We start from the raw sequence: 25308 nt of genomic DNA on the forward strand, positions 1-25308 counted from the left end.
TGCAATAATTCCATCTTCACAAGGTGCTCTGTTATTTTTAATGTTCGATTATTTTCACTAGTTCTTCATGTGAAGGTGAAAACGAAATCGAACAAGCGACCAGAATGGACGAGGCAGTTTGTTTGTAATAGAGTAGTGGACCAGGAAAAATAGACAGGTGGCATCAGACAATAAGTTTAAAACCAGTAGAAGTGCTGGGACCGGTGTGTACATGCAGATGGGTGATAGTGACCATTAGTTCAAAGGTAAGGTTTTCAACAGATGGAGATTTTGGATAGTGCTTCGTAGGTGTTGGAGGTAGTGGACTGGGAAAAATAGACAGGTGGTACCAGACAATAAGTTTAAATCCAGTATACTCATCATGAATGTGAGTAGAGCAGCACTAGGGGACCTAAGCTGTTGACTTAAAGATATTGGTTCATGTTTGCGGTCACCTGATTAATTCCAAACACAAGGTACAAAAACATCTCCAAAATGCCACAATGCCAATTCTAGTCTAACTACACCCTCCACAAAATGAGATTGAAACACTTTATTGGGCATTCTACACTTGCATCATTTCAAAAGAAGCAAAATCAAAACTCTCGTCATACAAGCCTCCAGTCAGCTACAATCCAGTTTGTTTTTGCATTATTAAAAATGGTCAGTTGTGTGCTGCTGTAAACAGTGGTGTTTTCGAGATACCTGGCTCCAGATGTTCATTGTACGTAGTTCCTTTTGCAGTGCTATATTGGAAACCGCTTGAAATGGGCCAGCAATTCCTGTTGGGTTTGAAACTTATTGTCGTTGACAAAGCGTGACATTCACCTGACGCCTGATGGCGCTTTTCTGCCATTGTCATTTCCTCACCTCAGTGCTACCTTATACTTCATTGCAAGGAATTGTCTGCAGTGGAGGGTCACAAGATCATTTGGGCCAATCCAAAATCTAAAATGCTCCAAAGTGGTTGGTGTGCTCTTTTAAATAGGGTGTGCTCTTTTAAATAGGGTGTGCTCATGCATTATGCCCAGAAATTTTTTTATAGGGAAGCCAGAATTGGATCTGAATAACTTTGAATACTAATAAATAACTGTGAAACACTAGACTGCCATAAAGCCAAATAATGCCAAAGGCATCAGAGTGATGTTGACTGATATACTTTCACTTGTCAGTCTGGTATCTTACACAGAATGTCGCCATGAAGAGAATATTTGCAACTATTGTTTGCATCATAAAAGCTAGCTTGAAATTCATGTGCAATATGTGATACAAATCATTCATATCAGAAAAATAAACTACCATTGTATGTATGAAATGCTGAGAAAATGACATTAACAATATCATGTTCGGAAGAAATTTTCCCATTCATGATTGTAAGAAATTGTGAATGTTAACTACCAGAGAAGTTCCTGGTCTAGTCAGTTTGATTACAAATATTTAAGTGATTATAACCTGTGTATTGAATGACTAGTGCTTTCGCTGATTCGTGAAGCACAGGTTAGGGTGTATACACTGTGGGAGGCAGGGAAGGTGGGGCTTGAATCTCTCTCTCCCCCCCCCCCCTCCCCCCTCCCCCAAGTCCTCACCCAGTGTCTGTCTGTGGTAGCCAGGCTTGCTTCCTTGCATTTCAAAGTTCACACATTACTTGAATCTCTATTTATTCAAATTTTATGAAAGGTACTTGGAAAATTGCTTGTTTTGTCTTCCTCGAAACTGTGCACTTTTGTGTGTTAGCACTTCTGGATCTTGCTTCTACTTATGACTTTGTTTCCTTTTATCAGGGTTATTGTTGAACATGCAAGAGGTATTGCACGACGAGAACGCAGCTATATGGGAGTTGGGCCTAGAAGATCTTCGTGGATGGATAGGTGAGTAGTTTTATTTGAAATTTTGTTACATAATGTATATAACATGTATGTAACTCATGTGTAACATTCTTTCGGTAACTTTCTAAATATTCGTCATTGGGAGTACACTAGACATAACAGGTTGCAAAGAAATTAGTTTGCTTTTGGAGGTGAGAAACTGGATGACACATTTGTAGTATTGAAAGAATGTTACATTCTTCAGTGGATTATTCTTGGCAGTTTGAGAATTTATGTATACTATTGTTTTTTTATGCAGGGGACAGGAAATGGGACAGTGCATAGATTGTCACGGCATTGGTGTGTCATGTGCAGTGCTTATATTGTGTCTGTGCCAGAATAACTGGTCCAGTGACGTGATTTTGATTCAATGTTTGTGTAAAACAGATTTTTCTATCTTACTTCACACACATCATTGATATTAAAGTATTTTATATGTTTCTAGTTTCTGAAGGAAAAAGTGGCAGTGAAGTTTATGGAATGAGTTTCCAATCTGGCAGAAAAATGTCTTGTGTAGTGGATTGTAGACAAAATGATTTCGCGACAGTTACATAAATTTTGCAATGAATGTGGCATTTCATTTATGAAATCTGTGGAAATGATGTGCGCGGTGTTTGTGAAAAAATAATTCCATGTGTGTTTCTTGGCATTTTAGTAAGTTGTGTATATGTTTATATTCATTCCATGATTGATACCCAATGCTGTGGAATGTGTCAGGTATGTTGTGTTGTTTTGTCTTGTAATTGTTAGTCTAGTATGTAACCTTACAAACATGTTACAGTGTCACACTGTGAAAATGATTAGATTATTATTTTTAAAATTAAAATTTTGTCCACATAGTTTGTTGTTTATATGGGATCTTTCAAATGTCATGATTTGACCACATAAAGACATAAAGTGAACATCAGGTACAATAACATTTAAAATTCGATAAACAGGAAGCAAAAACCATTTTGAAAATAAAATTTAGAATAATTTCAGATTCTTGAACTATAAATCACACACATTAGTACAGAAACTCGCTTTCCTCCTTTGCCTCTGTAAATTTGTATGTGCATGCATTTCAGTGTATTATAAAGCCTGTGTGAATGTATGTATGCACATTTTACACACAGCTCATATTCTGTGCTGGAGGCAACTTGTACACAAGCTGTGACTTTTAAGTGTGTTATAAATTTAGAACACTTCATATGCATTTCTGTTATTTATACATAAAGAAATATAGGGAAGGTAATTTGTCCCCGTGTTTATGGTCCAATATTAGATGGTTTGCTCTGGTGGGGCTGGGAATTGTTGAGAGTGTAACTACATAATAAAAAGGAAAAACCTTCACTCAGGTGTGTATGTAATGTAATTTGCTAACTTTGCTTGCTGTGTGAGCCTCATAGCTCAGTATTGTAAAATAAATACTTACATTCAGATCGCCTTAGTATTTTAGCGTATCTTTTGATCAAATACAAAAAATTTCATTTAAGTGTGTTAATAAAAACATATAGTGTACATTGCTCATAGGTACTTCAGCATCTTTCAATATGTAACTGCTTTCCAGTGCACCTTGTCACCTTGTCTTTCAGATACAGGGTGAAGTCATTCAGAGCAAATAAGCCATATGTCTGCAACTTGATTGCTATGTATAATTGATAGAAGGTATTTCGGAGTCTTTCACACACACATTTCACTGCCATTTTTTACTATCTACTAAAATGTCATTTGGTGAATGAATGAGTGACGTGATCATTCATTTTGTTTCTGAATGAAGTGCACATTGTAATACAAATAAAAAGTGCAGTGAACTTGAAAGATGCATAAAATTATTTGTTTGTGAAATGACGAACCTGACAACTTCATTTGTTTCAGGGATATGGATGTCCGAATGTATGACAGGTATGTTTTGATGCAGTTTATTGTAGATATAGTGCTAACAAATGGGCATCTTTGTGTAACTGCCATTGGTTATTGGTGTAGGTTTTCTGTTAGTGGGTGTAGAGGTGTTTCAGGTGATAGTCATAATGTAGGTCATATTACTTTGTAATGAATGTTCTTTCTGTGATGCGGAATCAGAATTCACATCACTGGGCTGCTCTTGATTATAAATTCTTAAAATTAAGTTCCAAGTGGGATGTTTTTAAATGTGCACCCACATTCCTTGAAATTGTACCATTAGGAGTAAGAGGATTTCCTATTTGTATGAAAATTCATTCTCTCTCTCTCTCTCTCTCTCTCTCTCTCTCTTTTGACACTAGTATAGGAGTAGTTCTGGATATTAACTAGTGTAAAGTTTTAGCAGGAAGAAAGGGTTCTTGACTTTAATGTCTGCATTACCAGATATTTCGTACTGCCCAGTAGGAATGTTCACAATATTGAAAACTCTTGCTGGAGACTTCACTTATACAATATTGGTGCAAACATTGCATTGGGTGGTGTGCACAAACTGATGAAGTACTGGTACCATCACGTAACTGGAAAGATAAATGAAATTTTCTTTAGTTTGAATTAAATAATTTGTGCTGTGAATATGTGCATACATTACATTCAATCTCAGATTGTTATAAATTTGAAACTTGTGTGCATTCTCAACAGCATGCACATACAAATTCTTTTATAGAACATAAGAATTTGTAGTGTTTTTTTCTTTTTTTTAATTGCTTTGCAGTAGATGTAGTCTGAACTCTTGTAATTTGTGTAGGAAGTTTAGCAATAGAACCTCAAAACCTCAAGATGTGCTTGAGTTATGGATTGCTGCACACATAACAAAATATAACCATTGGGTGTGTGGGTTAACATAATTTTTCAATGTCTCTTGTGTTCTGTAAAATAATTACATCTATGAAAGAGTGGTAGTTCATAAATTTATGCACCTGAAGAAAGCATTTGGTTTTAAAAGGCAGATAAGTCAAGAAATTGTGTTTTTTCTGTCATACTTCACTATTTATTATAATGATTAGATTGAGAGGAAATTGCACAAGTATAGTAAGAGAAATTTGTGTGTGATGTACATGTATAGTAATTAATCAGTCGGTGCTGAAAGTTCATAAATTTTACTGTAAAAATCTCAAAATTACTGTTGTTAGCTCTGAAAAGCCAAATTACATTAAAATGGTGGAATCGTGTGGTTGGCAGAAATACTATTTGTTGGACATTAACATTGCATTTTGTCTGTATAGCTTTTCTACATATATCTTGGAGCAATTATAAAGCAAGATTAACTGCTGTTCAGTCAGAATAGCATTTTGTCCATGAACAACATGGTTATTACGACTAAAAGCCCTCAGCTGCAGATGACTTTTGCCTTTCCCATTTCTGGAAATAGTACTCAACCATAGTTTCTGGGTAAGTGCTATTGTGCTGTTTTGATGTTTTAGGTATGGACCACCAACAAGAACGGAATATCGAGTAATAGTAGAAAATCTCTCCAGTCGTGTCAGCTGGCAGGTGAGACTGAGTTAATTTGCCGTTTCATGGTTTAAGATTGTGATATTTAGGATAATTTCATTTGGAAACACTACTCAGATGTATGTTTTCATTGGAATTTCATGTAATCTTTTTTAAAAATGTGACTGTTCACGCCTTATGTTTGTCCATTTTGTTGTTAATATTTTGGTATCTAATGACAGAGCAAGTGGAAAAAGAGAAAGAAATGCATGTTGAAATTGCTAACTTTAAAGTTGTCATTGTTCCTGAATTACAACTTTTGCCTGTGCTAGTTTTTATTGCTGTAGAAGATAAACTTGTAGAAATTTTTCACTATTTAAATGTCTATAAAGAGTTGATTATGTGTTGAAAATATTAGAAGTCTTTTTAATGCTTGATACTTGAAAAGCAGAAATGTGAACTTGCTCTGGTTATTAGTTAAATTCTTGTAGGGGATTACTTTATTAATTGTAATTTCAATGTTTTAAAATGTCTAAAAATGATCGCTGTTTTTTCCAAAGAGTCATGCCCTCTTCGCCATGGAGGGACTGTCCGTGCTCGAGCCATAGGTCCTATTGACTGATGTGACTGATAGTTGAGGGTGTTTGAGCACCCTTGTGCTTTATGATGGCCAACCGATGAGATCTAGGGCAGGCAAGGCGTCGCTTGAACATTTCGCTTGGGGGCCAAGGCTGGACATTGAGATTCAAATGATTACTGCCAACCTCCCGCCCGCTCCGTTCTGGCAAATGGGCATCTCTTCCCTCTCTGACTCCGTGGTCCGTAATGCGTGAGGTGCCTTGATCAGATGATGGGTCACCCACATGGCAAATCCTAAAGAGCTCACAAGGGCTTAAGGTAAATGGACTGACAAAATATTGTACTCTGGTACATGCATTTACAGCTTCCTACAGCTGATGCTCTCTATGAAAAAGTAAAATATTTATAGAAGACGAGAATGTGTTAAAAGTTAAGCTAAGGACAGTTCCTGCTTTTTTTGTTGAAGCTGCAGGTACTATGAGGGAAAGGTGTTATGTGCTTGAAATTAGCTTACATTGTAATTAATGTAGTAGTTTTTGTTGTTTTTAGTTAAAATACTGTTTAACAATAAAGATGACTTCATTGCAAATGTGTTACTTTGTATAAAAATGAAATAAAGTTTTCCACAAGTCTTCACAGTGACTGAAATATAATAAAAGTATCACCAAGTTGTAGACTGCAGTCTATTGAAGATAACTAACAGCTGTATAGAACATAACCTGCAGCTTGTATTGTTCATATAGATCATCAAGAAATTAATACATTTCACATCAACTGGTTGAAAGTAGCACACAGTTTTCAAGAGTTGCTAGACAAGACAGAAGCATGAAGACCTCACACACACAGCCCTCCAGAAGGCTGCAAAAGACCTGGAAATTAAATCGTATACTTGTCAGGATCTATCCACCTGGGAGTTTTGGTGTTGTGCCAGCAAAAAGTATGATTTACAATGATGGAAGCATTCTAGTCGAAGTCTTGGAATTGGATTTGAGCAAACTACCAACTGTGCGCGAAGTGGGCATGATGCAGAAACATAATGAAGAGTTGATAGATCTTCAGTGTGATTTGAAACATACGAATATGAGAAATAACAAATATGAACACCGATGTATTGAATGTCTCGTGGTTTATCCTGTTAAATGTTGGCTGCTTGAGGACATCAGTTTGGTACTTCAAAGAGTTAAAAGTACAGTGGATCCGAAGAGATGCCTTGAAAACTGATTTTACTATGTGATGAAGATGCTTGGACAGAAATTTCATGTCATTTAATTGTATTGGTGGCAAGATGACTCCTGAAGATAAGATTGTGTTTGAGTATTTCTAATGATAAAAATATTACAAGGATTCAGTGTAGACATAGGGCTGGTAACTAATTTCAAGCACAGCTATTGTGGTTATGTATAAATTTTTTGCTAGATGTGTATTTGTGTTGTTGAACAGTTCACTTAATTAATGAGTTTAATTGTTTAGTGAATGTATGACAATACATACAAACATAAATTATTTTGTTTTTAATGCTGTGTATCTGTCGTAGGATTTGAAGGATTTCATGCGCCAAGCTGGTGAAGTTACATATGCTGATGCTCATAAACAACGCAGGAATGAAGGGTGAGTTAATTTCCCATTCACTTCAGTTCTTAGTGCACATAAATATTTGTTTCAGAACTTGACCACATGGAGATTTATATTGATGATATTACAAATAACTTCTCAGATGACTTGTAACTAAATATTAAAACCAGAGGGAAATGATTATTTAAGTTTGATACCATTTATGATAGGACAAGAAAGAGGGAAGTTGGAGCCTCTTTCTCTTCACTTTCCCCCTTTTGTTTATTGCATGTTACGGATACTATTTTCATTTAAGTACTCAGTTAGGTACTCAAATAATTGGGTACTTCCTAACTTCCCTTCACTATCAAGGGAGCCTCCCCATCGCACCCTCGTCAGATTTAGTTATAAGTTGGCACGGTGGATAGGCCTTGAAAAACTGAACACAGATCAATCGAGAAAACAGGAAGAAGTTGTGTGGAACTATGAAAAAATAAGCGAAATATACAAACTGAGTAGTCCATGCGAAAGATAGGCAACATCAAGGACACTGTGAGCTCAGGAGCGCCGTGGTCCCGTGGTTAGCGTGAACAACTGCGGAACGAGAGGTCTTGGGTTCAAATCTTCCTACGAGTGAAAAGTTTAATTTTTTATTTTCAGACAATTATTATCTGTCCGTCCGATGCGAGGTAACTGTACCGTAGTATGGGGACGCTACACCTAAACAAACATGTTTTGACAGAGCACAGGGAAAATTGTGCGACTGTGAAACTGTTGCATTCATTTGTTGCAGTTTGTGACAAACTCTTACGTTTTCATCACTTTTTTGGGAGTGATTATCACATCCACAAGAAAACCTAAATCGAGCAAGGTGGAAGAATCTTTTCACCCATTCGCCAAGTGTACAAGTTAGGTGGGTCGACAACATATTCCTGTCATGTGACGCACACGCCGTCACCAGTGTCATATAGAATATATCAGATGTGTGTTCCTGTGGAGGAATCGGTTGACCTATGACCTTGCGATCAAATGTTTTCGGTTTCCATTGGAGAGGCACGTCCTTTCGTCTACTAATCGCACGGATTTGCGGTGCGGTCGCAAAACACACTAAACTTATTACAGTAAACAGAGACTTCAATGAATGAACGGACAGACCATAACGTTGCATAAATAAAGAAAGCAAACTTTTCACTCGAGGGAAGGCTTGAACCGAAGACCTCTTGCTTCGTAGATGCTCACGCTAACCACGGGACCACGGCGCTCCTGGGCTCGCATTATCCTTGATGTCGCCTATCTTGCGCATGGACTACTCAGTTTGTATATTTTGCTTATTTTTTTTATAGTTCCACACAACCTCTTCATGTTTTCTCAATTGATCTGTGTTCAGTTTTTCAAGGCCTATCCACTGTGCCAACTTATAACTAAATCTGAGGGGGGGGGGGTGCGATGGGGAGAATGATGTTGCTGAAGTCTGCTTAAAGATTTCATGGTCTCACTGTGGGTCCAAAAAAGTGCTAGTATTATCTGATAGTAAATATTTTGTATACTTCGGTTTGTGTGATTATGTATATCAATATTGTTGCCTACAGAATTCTGTTGCACTGTTGAAACTTCAGTTTCATGACTTGTTACTGTTCACACTTTATATTACTGATGATGCTACACAGGTTTTATACACAGTTAAATTCTTCTAATAAGAGCTCTGTTAGTAAGTAAAAGTAATGTGTGGCAAAATACGCCTTGTCATGAGATAGATACTAACCCCCCCCCCCCCCCCAAAAAAAAAAAAAAAAAAAAAATACATACACACATTGCAAATTACATTACAATTTTCCTTACTCAACCATGAAAGTATTGTAGATCCAGTGTTAGATGTAAAAGGTCGTGGTTACAATTGTGGGATATTTTTCTCCATTATTGTGTTTTGTGTTAAAGGGTATGGTTAGTTTCTGTTTATAAAAGGTAACATATCTTCTGTATGTCACATTGTTTCATTGGAAAACTGACAAGAACACAAATTGTAAAGTTTAGGTTTTCACAGGTGACATTACTTCTGGACCCAGAGGCCATGGTCGATGTACCAAACCATTCCCCAAAATTTTATCTCCGACTGTGGGAGACAAAATGTGGGGAAATAGTTTTATATATCACCCCAGTGGCACAGCCCGTGAATTTTCATTGAAAGAAGACAAATGCTTGCACAAAAGCTAAGCACTTCATTATAGCAGCACACATCAATTATGATAGTTGTATTATGCATACAGTTAACATGTTCTATTAAATCAAATTTGATATGTATTTAGGTAACAAAATTAATGAAATATGTCTGTAGGGAAGCTGACTGAAAGTTTATGTACTAATTTCTTAATTCTTTGCAGTGTGGTAGAATTTGCCACACGGTCTGATATGAAGAATGCTATTGAAAAGCTGGATGATACAGAGTTAAATGGCCGAAGAATTCGGCTGATTGAAGCAACACGTCGTCGGCGACGTTCCCGTTCATCCAGTTCGAGATCCCGATCTCGCTCTTACTCTAGATCCCGCCGCCGCAGCAGATCACGATCAAGGTAATTACGCGTGCCTTACTATTCTACTTGTTTGAAATCTGCGTGCGTGCAGGCATGTGTATTCTGCAAGTTTGGATTGTGCACATATAGTTTCCTTGAGAACTGGGTTCAGATGAATAAAGGGATTTATATTTTAATCTATGTTATGAACAAAGTGTTTTCATTTGGAGGTTTTGTTTAGTGAAGTTGATCCCATTAATAACTTTTTCATTTTTGTGATGTGAAATAAAATATTAATTGCAACTGTTGCTCTAAAAAGTCTGTAAATATTGACATGCAGTTAAAATTTAAAGAATATCTTTGCTGCACTATTATCAACAAATTCAGTGTCATTCTATCTTTATTAAAAATAAAAATATTAGCATTGTGTGTGAAGAATGTTAATACAGTAGGCCCTCTACCATGTGGCCTCTGTATTACCTTGACCTACTTACCATAATACAGTGGAACCTCTTTATAACATTCGTCCATATAATGTTTTCCCTCTGTTACGTCCTTTCTTTTTTTGGTCTTGACTAAAAGCCTATATAAACAATGTTAAATTTTCCTCTTTACTCTGTTTCCTCGATATTACAATTTCCTCCATGTGACACTCAAATTTTTGGAACCCTGGTCAATTATTTACCTCTTTATAACATTTGATTGGATGTAGACGCATTGTTTTCTGTTCTGTGAATTCAGTTTGCACTGGCTCGGAAAGCCCGTGCTCAGCGTGTTTCATATGTCAGTGGCAGAACCCGGTCACATGACATGTGACACACATTCTGCTTGCGATCTTTTTGGCGCCATTTCAGTCGATGCTTTGTATTTGTAGCATGTTGTGTGAGCTGAGCAGCAAACAGTTCGTGTGTACAAATGGAACTCTCTTTGAAGGAGAAGGCACTTCAAATATCACTGCAGTTAGGAATGGAAAATTTTAAGGCATCCAATGGATGGATTAATAAATTTAGACAGCATCATGGTGTTGTATACAAAGCGGAATGTGGAGAAAGTAGAAGTGTGAACGAACCAACTGTAGCTCAATGGATGCACTCTCTCCCTAATCTGATACATGGCTACAAACTGCGTGACATTTAGAACGCTGACTAAACCGGGATGTTTTTCAATTTAATGGCGGATAAGACATTTAATTTTCGTGGGGGAAAATTGCCCTGGTGGTAAGAAGAGCAAGGAACGTCTTACCGTTTTGTTGTGTACAAACACCGATTGCAATGAAAAATTGAAACCTTTGGTTATCGGGAAGCCAAAAAATCAGAGGTGCTTCAAAAACATTTCCACGTTTCCCTGCAAATATGCAAACAATGCCAAGGCATGGATGACGAGTGATATATTTTTACGTTTTCTCAGAGAATTTGATGCCAAAATGGGAAGTGCTGCAAGAAAAGTGCTGCTGTTTGTGGTAGATGTGTGGTACATCCACCAGATGTATCCTTTCTGAGAAATGTGAAAGTAATTTTCCTGCCACCCAACTGCACCAGCCATCTGCAACTTTTGGACTTTGGAGAGATACATGCCCTTAAGGTTAAATATAGGAGAGCCCTTGTGAAAAAGGCCTTGTATTTGATAGACCAAAGAAAACCGTGAAGCCAACAGAGCTCACAACTAAAGCTGAATATTTTACAGGCAATGAATTTAATTATGTACTCGTGGAGGAAGTCAGTGCTGAAACTATTAAAAACAGTTCCACTAAAGTGGGATTCTGTGAGAATGAGATGGCAATCCTATGGAAGATGTTGCAAGTGATTTGCAAGAGTTTAAGGAATTAATACGTAGTGATTCTGTCACTTGAGAACTTCATGGCTGTGGATGACAACATGGCAACTGTAGGAGTACAAAGTATTGAGTAGCCGACTGCAGAGAGAAGCTTGGAGAATAATAGTGGTAGTGAAAGTGACAGTGACGAGAAAGATGACTGTGTGCCCTTATATACTATGGCAGCTTAAGCATTTGAAACATTCAGGAGATACATGATGGCCCATAGACTTGAGGACAGAACAGTAGTTCAACTTGCTCATTTGGAGCAAGAAATGATTACCATAGAGTCTAGGAGAAACAGAAAACAAACATGCTTGCTTGAATTTTAAAAAATCATGGGTATGTGATTTTCAGATTGCATAGGTTCCTAGAGTTTTGTGCAAATTTAAGTTCCGTTTCATAATTTAATTATTAAAGTATTTTTTGTAACAAATTCTGTTTAATCAGTACCATTTGCTGTGTTTTTATTTAATATGTTCAGTATATTATAAACAAAATTTGGCTCATATTCTATAATTGGGTCAACTGAAGACGGGATACCACCTGTCAGCTTTGGATGATGTCATATCTTAAGAATCTGTTATAACGTTTTACAGTACAAACGGATAGTTACTTTCACCCCCCCCTTACTGGGCCCCATGTTTTAATTACAAAAAACTAATCATTTGATTCATTGATCATTTGCAATGAATATCATATTAGTTTTGTGAAAATTTAAAATGTCATCTATGGCACCATTTGTCAAAGCTGATTAGAGGTATCCCGATCTTCAGTAAGATCCTATAATTATTATTTGAAAGCCGCCGCCTTTATAGTGTTTTCCTCTATACAGTGTTCAGAATTTGTGGTCCCTTGAAAAAACGTTATAGAGGTTTCACTGTAATAGTTCTGTGTGATAAAATGAGGATTGATATATCATATGTACTGTACTTTTCCAAAGTTTTAGCAAGTGGGTGCTGGGTACAATACTGTGTAGCCTTTCAAAATGTTTCATGCATTTTTTAGTTTCTAGCACATCTGGAGTCACTGTTAAATATTTGAGTTACTGGGACCACTCAAGGAATGAATCGTAAAAAGTCCTCTTCCACTGCTCAATTCAGTTTTTCTTCAATTGTACGTCAGACATCTGAACAGCATGCATCGTTAAATTATTGTTTTGTGTGGTCCTCCGTATTTGAGTCCAGAATGGTGACAGATGAAAAACTTCTAGTGACTGGATGAGAAACTGTGTGTTGTAATGCAACAGGATTCTGGGGTAGCAGCTTTGGAGCAAGGGGTAGGAAAAGTCTGTTGGAGACTGGGAGAAAAATAAGAGCACAAATTAAAGTTGGTGTGCTGCTCAAGCTAGCGGAAGTGCAAAAAAGGAAGAAAATGTTGAAAGATTAGCATAAAGAAGTTGAGGAAGCTTTACTTTTCTGGAATGAACATTTAAGAGGGAAAGATTTGCACATTACTAGGCCAGTATTGCAGTAAAAAGCATTGCAATTTCAGGGGCAAATAGAAGACTCAGAATTTACTACCTGTGATGGATGGTTGGATCAGCATCAGATTACCATTAGTGGAGAGGCTTTATCTGCTGACAAGGTGCTAAACCATTGTTTACTCTCTTTCAGAGTTAATTCGCAAGAAGGGGATTTCTGTGAAACAGATGTACAGTTGCATTGAGTGGTTTAAGTTGCACGATCATCCCATCGGCTTGCAGTAATGTGGTGGGCAACCATAAGCTTAAGCTTACATTATGCCTGTGCTGGCAAAACATTGCACTTACAGTTCGCATTACATCAAGTTAAGTTAGCTATACTGCAATAGCGATGTTGCAATAGCAGTCTCCATACAGATAGCAGACGATATGGTTTTCTGTTCCATCTCGTAAATGTAAGCTATTGAGCAAGAACAGTATATATAAGAATTTGTTTTTAGCCTGCTATCACACTAACAGTAAATAAACTGTATAATGTATATATAAGCATAGCAAGGCACACACTTTCGTTGATGGAGCAAAGAAATATAGAAAATAAGCATTTGATGATGGCTGGTATCTTGAAAACAATACAGTACATAGTTACAAAATAAGGAATAACCAAAATTGTAACTAGTCGCTCTGTCTTTCAGTGAAGATTCAATAAATACACTCCTGGAAATGGAAAAAAGAACACATTGACACCGGTGTGTCAGACCCACCATACTTGCTCCGGACACTGCGAGAGGGCTGTACAAGCAATGATCACACGCACGGCACAGCGGACACACCAGGAACCGCGGTGTTGGCCGTCGAATGGCGCTAGCTGCGCAGCATTTGTGCACCGCCGCCGTCAGTGTCAGCCAGTTTGCCGTGGCATACGGAGCTCCATCGCAGTCTTTAACACTGGTAGCATGCCGCGACAGCGTGGACGTGAACCGTATGTGCAGTTGACGGACTTTGAGCGAGGGCGTATAGTGGGCATGCGGGAGGCCGGGTGGACGTACCGCCGAATTGCTCAACACGTGGGGCGTGAGGTCTCCACAGTACATCGATGTTGTCGCCAGTGGTCGGCGGAAGGTGCACGTGCCCGTCGACCTGGGACCGGACCGCAGTGACGCACGGATGCACGCCAAGACCGTAGGATCCTACGCAGTGCCGTAGGGGACCGCACCGCCACTTCCCAGCAAATTAAGGACACTGTTGCTCCTGGGGTATCGGCGAGGACCATTCGCAACCGTCTCCATGAAGCTGGGCTACGGTCCCGCACACCGTTAGGCCGTCTTCCGCTCACGCCCCATCATCGTGCAGCCCGCGTCCAGTGGTGTCGCGACAGGCGTGAATGGAGGGACGAATGGAGACGTGTCGTCTTCAGCGATGAGAGTTGCTTCTGCCTTGGTGTCAATGATTGTCGTATGCGTGTTTGGCGCTGTGCAGGTGAGCGCCACAATCAGGACTGCATACGACCGAGGCACACAGGGCCATACCCGGCATCATGGTGTGGGGAGCGATCTCCTACACTGGCCGTACACCACTGGTGATCGTCGAGGGGACACTGAATAGTGCACGGTACATTAAAACCGTCATCGAACCCATCGTTCTACCATTCCTAGACCGGCAAGGGAACTTGCTGTTCCAACAGGACAATGCACGTCCGCATGTATCCCGTGCCACCCAACGTGCTCTAGAAGGTGTAAGTCAACTACCCTGGCCAGCAAGATCTCAGGATCTGTCCCCCATTGAGCATGTTTGGGACTGGATGAAGCGTCGTCTCACGCGGTCTGCACGTCCAGCACGAACGCTGGTCCAACAGGCGCCAGGTGGAAATGGCATGGCAAGCCGTTCCACAGGACTACATCCAGCATCTCTACGATCGTCTCCATGGGAGAATAGCAGCCTGCATTGCTGCGAAAGGTGGATATACACTGTACTAGTGCCGACATTGTGCATGTTCTGTTGCCTGTGTCTATGTGCCTGTGGTTTTGTCAGTGTGATCATGTGATGTATCTGACCCCAGGAATGTGTCAATAAAGTTTCCCCTTCCTGGGACAATGAATTCACGGTGTTCTTATTTCAATTTCCAGGAGTGTATATGAATTCGTAGCTTTTCACTCACCATTTTCGGTGACAGTTGTGCCATTCCATCCAGCTCTCCATCGTTACTGTAGTCTGCATCAGTACCAAAACCAGCTTCACGATCATCACTAACACACATGAGCCACAACAAATGCGTATTTTCTAACAGACTTTGTGTTCGTCTAGTGCTTTGTAATGGAAATCTGTACTTTCCAGCACAATTTTTAATGTTTCCCACCGCTGAAAAGCTAATTTTCTTTTAACAACACTAGCTTTCCTGCCAGGGGTGCTCCTTTCTGCTGTAGTACGCATAAATATGCTTACGAATTACACCAGTCTTGAAAGAATGCAAATGGGTGACAGGATGAGGCTGCTTTTTCTTCTTTCCAAGAGCCTAAAAAAATACATTACCTGATCCAGACGGCTCTGAATTGTTAGGGCTAAAGTCTACATATTTCAACTTCTGCAACAACACGCCTTCACTTACTACTGTTCTTGCACTAATTCCAAGAACTTTTTCATGTTTGTTCTGCAACTTTTATGAGTAGGATATGATGGTTGTCCATTAGTACATGTGTATTCCTTTTGCTCGTAAGACTAAAGGGTTCTCTGTAGTAACTTAAGTGCTTCGCTATCTAGCGGCACACATTGATGCAAAGGATTGTCACTAAGCAAACGAAGTTTTTTAGAGTATCAGAATTTTGTAATGCACAGCAAAATGAAAGCACATGAAAGAAGTGATACGCAATGCATGTTGTTTATGTTCATGCCAAACAAAGCCAGCAATGCGGGAGCTTTGATGTAATGACCAACAGTGATTACCACGCTGGGATTGGTTCACACCCCATGCCTAGTGCCTCATGCTTCTCTCTATTTATCAACCTGTTTCGCTGCCAACTTGAAATACATACATCGAGTGGAAAGTTTCAGTGGCCTGGGTATAATACTGAAATCAAAGAAACATAGAGCTTTCTAAAACCTAAAAAATCGAATCCCTGCCCTTGCATTACACTTGTGGAGAGAAGGTATGGATTAATTGAAATCTTCAAAACTTTGTTCCAAAGTAAATTTGTGCCAGCTGTAGAGGAATATGAGATTACAATTTACTGAGAAAAGATCTGCTGCTTCTTAAGATCTGCTGCTTCTTAATAACATGCCTTTGCATCCTGCCAGTGATCGAACTTACAGATGAAGATATCAGAGCATTCCAAAGTTTTAAACATGGCTGCTTGGTTCAGTGACCATTTCTAAATTAAAATTGAAACAAATGTGCCCTCAGTCACTATTATTGACTTGGTTTCAAAGCTTATAAGAGTGCCTTCATCAGAATTAAAACAGCCTATAACATAGTTATGAATTTATACGAAAAGACACTTTTTTATATAAAAAGTGTAAGTACTGACTAACAATAAAAGGCAGAGGCAGTACTTACATGTCACACACAAAATAATTAACAGGCCAGAAGGGCTTTAGTCACAAAATATATAAAAAGGAATGCTGAAGGCAAGCCACATGGGCTACTCGTACCTGTACAGCCATAGGTTGCAATGGACTAGGAGCATTATTTTACTACCAAATATAACCACTCTTTGTCAGCTGATGGACCATGGCATGCAATTGTTAATTGGGGCCGTAAAAATTCGTATTTTGCAATAATTTGCAAAATAGATGTGAATTCTGCCCCCAAAACATGAAATTACCAAATAGATGCAATTTCATAGTGAATTGTATCGAGAGAATCTGTTTTATCTATTTTCTGCATACCAATATTAAAATGATATTTTATATCTGCCAGTCCAGTTTGGGAAGATAATGTGTGTTTGAATCTGCTTGTACAATAAAAAGTGCACAAACGCAGTACTGTATCAATGCGCTTGATGCTCCAAGCCATGCCAATTCGTGGGGGATTGAGTGGTCTATTTAATTCTTAATGCAGCTTAGTGCCACATTTTAATATGAGACTGTGGTGGTACTAGCATTTTCTAACAAAGAAACATGTTTCCAGAATGAGATTTTCACTCTGCAGCGGAGTGTGCGTTGATATGAAACTTCCTGGCAGATTGAAACTGTGTGCTGGACCGAGACTCTTAACTAGGGACCTTTGCCTTTCGCGGCCAAGTGCTCTACCATCTGAGCTACCCAAGCATGATTAAAGACCTGTCCTCACAGCTAGCTCTATTCCGCTAGTACCTCGTCTCCTCCTTCCAGACTTTACAGCTCTCCTGCAGACCTTGCAGAACTAGCACTCCTGAAGAAAGTATATTGCGTTAACATGGCTTAGCCACAGCCTGGGGGATGTTTCCAGAATGAGATTTCCACTCTTGCCGATGGTAGAGCACTTGGCCATGAAAGGCAAAGGTCCCAAGTTGGAGTCTTGGTCCAGGACACAGTTTCAATCTACCAGGAAGTTTCAACACACATTTGTTAGCTAAAGATCAAAAGTTGGCAGAATGTGGACACTTTTAACATGGCAGATTAGGTGGTGATGTTTTGAACAGTGGTTACATTGAATATTGTTAGAGGTCGGGCCTGAATCACCTTGTTAACAATCAATACTCTGCCAACCTCAACAAGCAATTGCACAGCAGCCACTCTGTTGCTTTTTGTTGCACATTGGTTGTTTTCTTATTTTGAAATAAGTGAAGCGACTAATCCTAGTCCATCATGGATTTAGATTATGATCCTCACAATACCAGAAGAGACCTGCAATCCCTATGACAATGTGTCAGTTCTACTTTCACAGAATATGGGTGGAGGCTGCCGCCTTGTGAGTGGGAGTCCGGGCTTGTTTCCTCGCACCACTTCTCTAAGCTCGTGTGGTGAAAATACTGATATGTTTATGCTTGCGGCTTGCTGCCACTGTATAGCATCCACACTCGGCACTATAGTGATTGGAAAGCAAAAGTCAAATTTTTGGGCTGCACCGAAATTCTTCCCCCTACATTTGAAGAGTGTTATTTCTGGTTCTACTTCTATGCTAAATGCCTTGTCAATTCTACCTGTAGTGTTGTCGAGCATGGGTCGGATGTCTATGAATGCCTGTGAAAGATAGAAATTAATAATCCACGGGTTTTATCATTGAATTGTGCAGGAAAACAAAAAACATCAACAAATATATTAGAACGAACGTACACATTCATTTCACTGGTGGAAAGATGCTGCTATTTTCAACAGAACCCCCATTTGTTGAAAGTTTGAATACAGCGAAATGAAGAAAACAAAGGCCAATTTGGATAAAAGCTGTTGATGTTATTGCAAAAGAAAGTATATCAGTCAAAAAGTTCCAGTTTTGAAGTTATTTCAGAGAACTAAAGCATTTGTCTTCACACATTTATGGTGACAAACTTTTAAATTTGTGTGTCAAATCATTTACAAACAAAACAATGAAGATTTGAATTTCGCAAAAATGGAATGATCAGAGGTTCAGTTGTTGGTACAGCAGGTGGTAGACTTATTTATTGGTAGAATACTGGATAGATGCAATACAAAGGAGATTGCTAACAAATCACTTATGTGACCAGTTTTAGAATATTGCCCAAGTGTGTAGGATCCGTACCAGATAGGACTAACTGGGGATATTGAGCGTTTACAGAGAAGAGCAGCACGAATGGTCACAAGTTTGTTTAATCTAAGGGAGATTCTGAAGGAACTTACTGGAAGACTCTTAAAGATAGTTTACGACTATCTTGAGAAAGTCTGTTAACAAAGTTTCAAGAACCAGCTTCAAATGGTCACTTTAGGAATATACTACAATCTCTTACGTATCACTCAAATAGGGATCGTGAGGATAACATTAGAATAATTACTGCATACTTAGAGGCATTCCTGCTCTCTATACATGCATGGAACAGAATGAAACTAATAACTGGTACAATGGGACATATCCTCTACCATGCACTGCATGGTAGTTTGCAGAGGACAGATGTAAATGTCTGGCTTTTTTTTTTTTTATCCAGCTTGGTCTTCTGCCATATTAGGCCAGAGGGTAGTGTGTCCTGTGTATACCAAAGTGTTTATGTCCGGGACTCCTGGGAAATTTGGGAAAAATCTGGAAATTTTTTCATCCAGAAGAAATCTGTAAAAAACCTGGGAATTCATCATTGTTTTAGTTTTGTCAAGTTTGTATAATTTTCACTGGTAGGTACCTGTACTCTAACAAAGAATTTTACTTTAGCTCACTACTGCAGAGTAATACTGCAGGAATAAAACTAGATTTGCAACGAAAATGCGCCATTTACAATGAAAAAGCACAGTGTACACAAATGTCTGCTGACAGTAAAATGTCATAGACTGTGCAGTACTTCGTAATAGCTGACTGCTTTTGATGTGGGGCTAATGGGATTGTGGGCCTCATTTTGTTGAGTGTGATGTCACAACTCTTACATGTGAGGGACCGCGTGAATGAGACCAAAGTGGACGGTATTCCTATGTTGCGACACCGTATCACTAATGCGATTACAACAGTAACAGAGGAAATGTTACAAAGAACTTGGCAAGAAATTGAATATAGACTCGGTATTCTTCGTGCTTCAGATGGTTCACGTTTGATGATAAAATAATTTATTTGAGATGCTTTACAATGTGGTGCATTTTTCATTGTCTCTACTGTGATATTTTTTCCCTGGATCTTTGAAATCAGGGATGTCTGAGTGGGACACCCTGTAATTGTGGGTGATTATTATGTGGCCACATATGAAAAACTTATGAGAAAAGATAGATATTTGCCATTTTCTAGTCATCTATTAATTGAAAATTAGCAACATAATTTTTGGCTTTACAAAATGGGAAAAACATCTCACTAAATTTCATCAGTTACAACTAATATTAGGCATGTCTCTGTGATTTCCTGTTGTAGCCCAGTTGCACTCTCCTCGGGTTCCTTACCTTAAAGACTTGGAGCTATGATTTGGGCTCTGGGCTAACATATTTGAACCATTTTTAAGCAGCTGATTTATTCTCTTTACAGGTCTCGCAGCCGAAGTACACGTTCGAGAAGCCGCAGAAGCAGCCGATCTAAATCCAAATCACGTGGCCGTTCAAAGACTCCATCTCGCTCTAAGTCCCGATCACGATCAAAGTCAAAGTGAGTTAGAATTATTCTGTGTTTAGTAGCTAATTAGATGTTTATCTTGGGGCTTAATGTTGGGTTTAGGGCACTTTGTAAGTCTTCTCCATATTACACCAAAATTCTGAGGCTGTGTGAAGTTCTGCATTGTTAATGATTTTCAGTGAGTCCAGCTAGTTATTGTATTTTGATGATTCCAGGTCTCCAGGCCGCTCCAAATCGAAATCAAAGTCCAGATCTCACTCACGTTCTCGATCACCATCTGAATCAAAGAACAGATCAAAGTCTCGTTCACGATCAGAATCAAAGGCACAGTCCGAACCCAAGTAAGGATTTAAGGATACATTTTTCCAGTATAATTAGTATTTACTATATTCATATATTTTGCTATTCCTTCAGACCACATAATTATTGAGGATTTGTTGTTACAGGGATAGGTCCCGATCTCGATCTGCAAGCAACCGTGATGATAAATCAAAATCAAGAAGTATGTCGAAGTCACCCAAAAAAGATGAAAAGACACCATGAAAACATATTTGTAATATTACGCCATGAAAACATGTTCGTAATGTTACTATCACACTTCATTTAAGGTTTAGCCTAAGAATGTTGTCATTCTCATCAAAACATTTTTTAAGTTCGTGTAAGTTTATTGTAGGTAAAATAGGTACATTTTACATGTAATTTGTGTAGCGTAAGTGTATATGGAAGTGACAGCTATGTGAGAACTATTTCAGCTTTTTCAGCCTGTTGTCATTTAGTATGACTCACCCAATTAAGATTATTTTCACTGTGGAACATGGTTTTGACTGCTCGCAGAAGGTATAAGGATGCAGCTTACAGTGCATATACTGACTAAGGGCATTCTGGTTAAAGAGTCCCACTATTGCGAGAATAAATATGATTAAATGTTAGTACAAAATGAATGTTGACATGAGACAAGGAAGAGATCGTGAAAAGTGATCCTCCCTTCAGTTTTGTTTTCTGCTCCTACTGCATGTCACCATTGAACTAAACTTGTAATTGTCATACTATCAATAAAGTATATTGTACTTTCAAGGAAACATTTGTTTAATTTCCATTTCCCTAAGAAGATATGAAGTTGCTTTAACTCCTGTGTGTCCCTTCAGTGGTCTAAATTTGAAAATGTTCTGCGAAGGGAGGTTCTCATTGTGGTTAACTGATAATACGATTTGTGTGTGTGTGTGTGTGTGTGTGTGTGTGTGTGTGTGTTGATGAAATTGTTGAGGTTGCAGCCAGTAGGCTCAGGCTGTTGATTGACAAATCCTGAAACTACACTGAAAGAGAGAGATTGCTGTTGATATTTCAGAAAAAAGTTGAGGTTAAAATTAACCAGTCAATCAACTATATTTGTGATAATCTGATGAGGGCAACAGTAGAATAACCTCTGGGATAATAGTGTTTTCATTGTTTCATGAAAGGGGGTGGCGATTCCCTCTCTTTGCAACAGTGGAGTGTCCTGTCCAACATTAGGTTGTTTAGTGTGCAAAAGTAGAAATATTTTCCTGTAAGATAGTGCAGCATGGATTTTTGTGACAGTGATGGTATTCAGTACTACATCAAATTCTTTGCAAATTTAATTAAATCAAGGTACTTCCACCTTAACCCATTTCTTCCCAGTGCCAAAATGAACTTATCACATAAAACTCATTCATGCATGTTTCAAAAGGCTGTCTCTTATATTCACAATTAGTCCAGCACTTCAAAAACTTCCTGTGCCTATATGCAGCACTGGGAAGAAATGGGTTAATTTCTCTTCCTCTGAAATGGACCAAGTGCTAGAGGTGGTGATCATATGGAATCTGAGTAGCCTGCCCTGATTATGAAGTTACTTCAAAGATTGCCTGAAGACTTCTGGAAGGGTATCACCAGCTTAATGTATCACATACAGTGACCAGGAGAAAGGTATATTTTGGCAAATGTCCAAAATGAAGAGCACTGCTGTATTCTGAAAACAATCGGCTTAATTTGAATAAGGAAATGTCATCCACTCAAAATTGTGGTAGTTCAGTTACATAGTAGTATATGCCTTACTTCTAATATGAAATTTCGTAAAGATTATGTGACTTCAACTCATAAGGCCCAGACACTAAATTTTGTAATATGGTCCATTCATTCCTGGGCACTATTTTGAAACAGCCAACCATCTGTACAGTGTGGAGTTGGCTTTCCTTAGCATCAATTTTAGCTGCGTCCTCATAGGCATTGCTTGATGTGTGTGGCCCACAGTGGTGACAGGAGTGGAAACCTTATCACTTCTCATCGAACAGTATCCGCAAAAGCTGGGGAGCGTATTAAGAGATCAAACACAGCCAAATTACAGTATATGCTTTTCTGCGCATTTAGAAAGCTGAATTTTTCTCACTATTTGCAGATGTTGACAACTGTACCCCAGGAGGGGGCCTGTGTACGTTAAATGAAAGGTAAATTAGTGGAGTGTTGTGGTGAGATTATTGAAAGCATTGTTGTCTAGAACTTGAAGTAGGGGGCAGGTGTAGGAGCGAATGGTCATTCTATACAGCATGTGTGTGAGCACAGTATGATGGTGTCAGAATGCTAGACTCTTGAGGGATGGTTGTTCAATGGTTGTTCAAAAATTCCTATAGAAGTTACATGTTATGTAGTGTCTTTAAATTGTACACTACCTCAGAGGTGTACTCAAGATTGGAAAGTGGTGTGGGCTTGTAATTACTACACGATACTCAGGTTTAGAAAAATACAATATCTGTTTGTTTGCTCTTGGTGATTACATGTCAAGAATTGCCAGGATGGGAGAAGATAACTCCAGTAGCCCCAGTCCCTTCTCAAATAAGAAGGGAAAATTCGAAGATGAAGGAATTAAGCCATGTGTCTGCTGTAGAGGGAAGCTCAGAACAGATGAGAGATTTTTCTGCTGTGGCTCACCTGTCGTGATTTGGTGACATGATTTGACAGACAAGCCAGCTTTACTATTGATGATTTGGTCTATTCTGGTATGAATCGGTCAGTAGTAGCTTCATCAGCTGAAATGTATCAGACAAAATAGGTGGACTCTTTGTAAATTTTGAATGATGTTACTTGTGTTCCAGGCCTGGGGACACCTTGCACACCTTCCCTCTCCTTGAAAACGTTCCCCATGGATGAACTTTACAGTCTCAGTGGGGCTGTAAATATAGGAGACACTTTGATTTCCATGTAACAATGCAATATTTTAATTTCATTTAACAACTCAATTCTTGGATTGTGAGTATGTGGAGTGTGTCGATAAGTTGAGAATTTGGATCCAACGAGAGGCCTGCCATGGTAGGTAGTTGTGCATTTTGGGATGACGTCTGTCCAGATGGCTCATTGGCCAGTACATTGGCCTAGTAAGCAGGAGAACTGAGTTCAAATCCTGGTCCTCCACAAATTTTCAGTTTTCCCCATTGAGTTGAATCAATGCCTACTTGTAGCCAGTGTCTGTAATTCCTATGTACATAATTATTGCATCACAGTGTGGTTACAACTGTTGTCGACATAGGACTGATGATGATTGCATTACGAAGGTGGGTCAGTCCATATGAAGTGGTCCAGTGATGGTTGTTGCTTGACCATTTTTAAATATTTTAATTTTTGTATATGTGATTGTCCTATATTTGAGAAGTTCAAAACAGTTAGCGAAAATTTGAATATCTCTGCACTGGGGCAAGTAACAACATTGCAATGGACAGGATTGTTTTTAGAAAAGTGTCCTTAACAACATTGTCTATTACACAAAATACCCTAAACTCAAAAATAAGCAGTTAAAATGACCTAAGTTTGCTATCCAAATTTTCAAAAAACCACTTTAAGCCCAAAAAAAAAGAGGAGTGATTTATGGGAGTCAATTTTTTTTGTATAGTTAGATATTATACACTACTAGCCTCATATAGAGCAAGACACTTCCAGATGTTTCCTTAATTTTTGATGAATTTTTGAAATTGAAATTTTTCATTTTTTTTAGTTTGAGGTTAGTTACCTCAGGTGGGACTGAAAATAATAATGATTTTTCCACAGTTTGTACACCTACATGATAGCAATGTGCTGTAAAAATTTCAACATTGATATCTGACTGTGAACAAAGATATGAATTTTTGGAAATGAGAAAGTAATTCACATTACTATACAACTGATCTTATGGCTGTTGCCTATTTAAATGGTTTATTGTTCATTGTAATACAGTTTACGACATATTTAGTTAACACTATCACCCAATATTCATTTAGTTTATTTTTAATAATGCAATATTAAACAATAGGAGCTTTTGCTTTTGTTCTATGGTAATAAAAATGCCCATTTATGTTTAGGTTTATTGTCAATAAAAAAGTAAAATATTGCTGGGTGTAGCATTTTAGAAGTAAATTACTGCTGCATGTGGCATTGTTGTAGTCAGTCTGTTCTGAAACCTCTGTCAGTGGATACTTCGAGAGTGTAGAATGTGTTATGTGCTTTGTTCTGTGTGTAATTTGTAATTAATTTTGAGATATTAACTGGAATGCAATAACATGGTTGAACAGTGGTCTGTTGGACAGATAGCAAGTGAAATGTGTCGCAAAATAGTTTACAGTCCAGTTTCAAAAAACTTGAAAAAGTCTATGACTTTGAAGTTGGACAGACTTTGTTTAAATTTTGAGTAAGTTCTTCTGTAACATCAGTGTGTCAGTATCATGAGAAGTAGTATATTCTGAAGTACAACCACAATTTTGGAAGGAAGTGCTGTGATCCACTTAAAGTTCATAAAAAGCCTATTACTAAAAGTTTGAGGGAAATAAAACTAGAACATTTGTCCTTGTTATGTGAGAATGCTACAGCTTCCCATGTGAAACATAATGTGATTCCTGGAAATTCTCTATGCCCAAATTGTTACTGAAAAATATTTGTTGTGAATCCTCAACCAGAAGCATGTATCCCTGTTAATGACATTTATATTCTTAATGAGGAAGCTGTTAGCATATTGGATTTTGCTTGTTTTAAGTTAGTTGTTTCTCCTGCTTTGAAAATAATAAAATTAAGTAGCAGAAA

The 25308-nt window shown here is 38.4% G+C and overlaps 1 protein-coding gene across 3 annotated transcripts in view; it reads left to right on the top strand.

Annotated features, from left to right (window-relative positions):
- The window catches only part of LOC126461398 (serine-arginine protein 55-like), a 41261-nt gene extending 19929 nt beyond the window's left edge, over positions 1-21332 (top strand). For 2 of the 3 annotated variants that reach the window (XM_050095995.1, XM_050095993.1), the window contains exons 4-11: positions 1761-1847; positions 3702-3728; positions 5207-5276; positions 7330-7403; positions 9725-9913; positions 20170-20286; positions 20469-20594; positions 20700-21332. In XM_050095995.1, the coding sequence (XP_049951952.1) occupies positions 1761-1847; positions 3702-3728; positions 5207-5276; positions 7330-7403; positions 9725-9913; positions 20170-20286; positions 20469-20594; positions 20700-20796 (787 nt within the window). In that variant the 3' untranslated portion in view covers positions 20797-21332. The remainder of the gene's footprint in view (positions 1-1760; positions 1848-3701; positions 3729-5206; positions 5277-7329; positions 7404-9724; positions 9914-20169; positions 20287-20468; positions 20595-20699) is intronic. The other variant, XM_050095996.1, reaches the window with a different exon arrangement.
- Positions 21333-25308: the final 3976 nt, after the last annotated feature.

This window comes from Schistocerca serialis, chromosome 1, assembly GCF_023864345.2.
Source record: "Schistocerca serialis cubense isolate TAMUIC-IGC-003099 chromosome 1, iqSchSeri2.2, whole genome shotgun sequence".
Lineage (NCBI taxonomy): Eukaryota > Metazoa > Arthropoda > Insecta > Orthoptera > Acrididae > Schistocerca > Schistocerca serialis.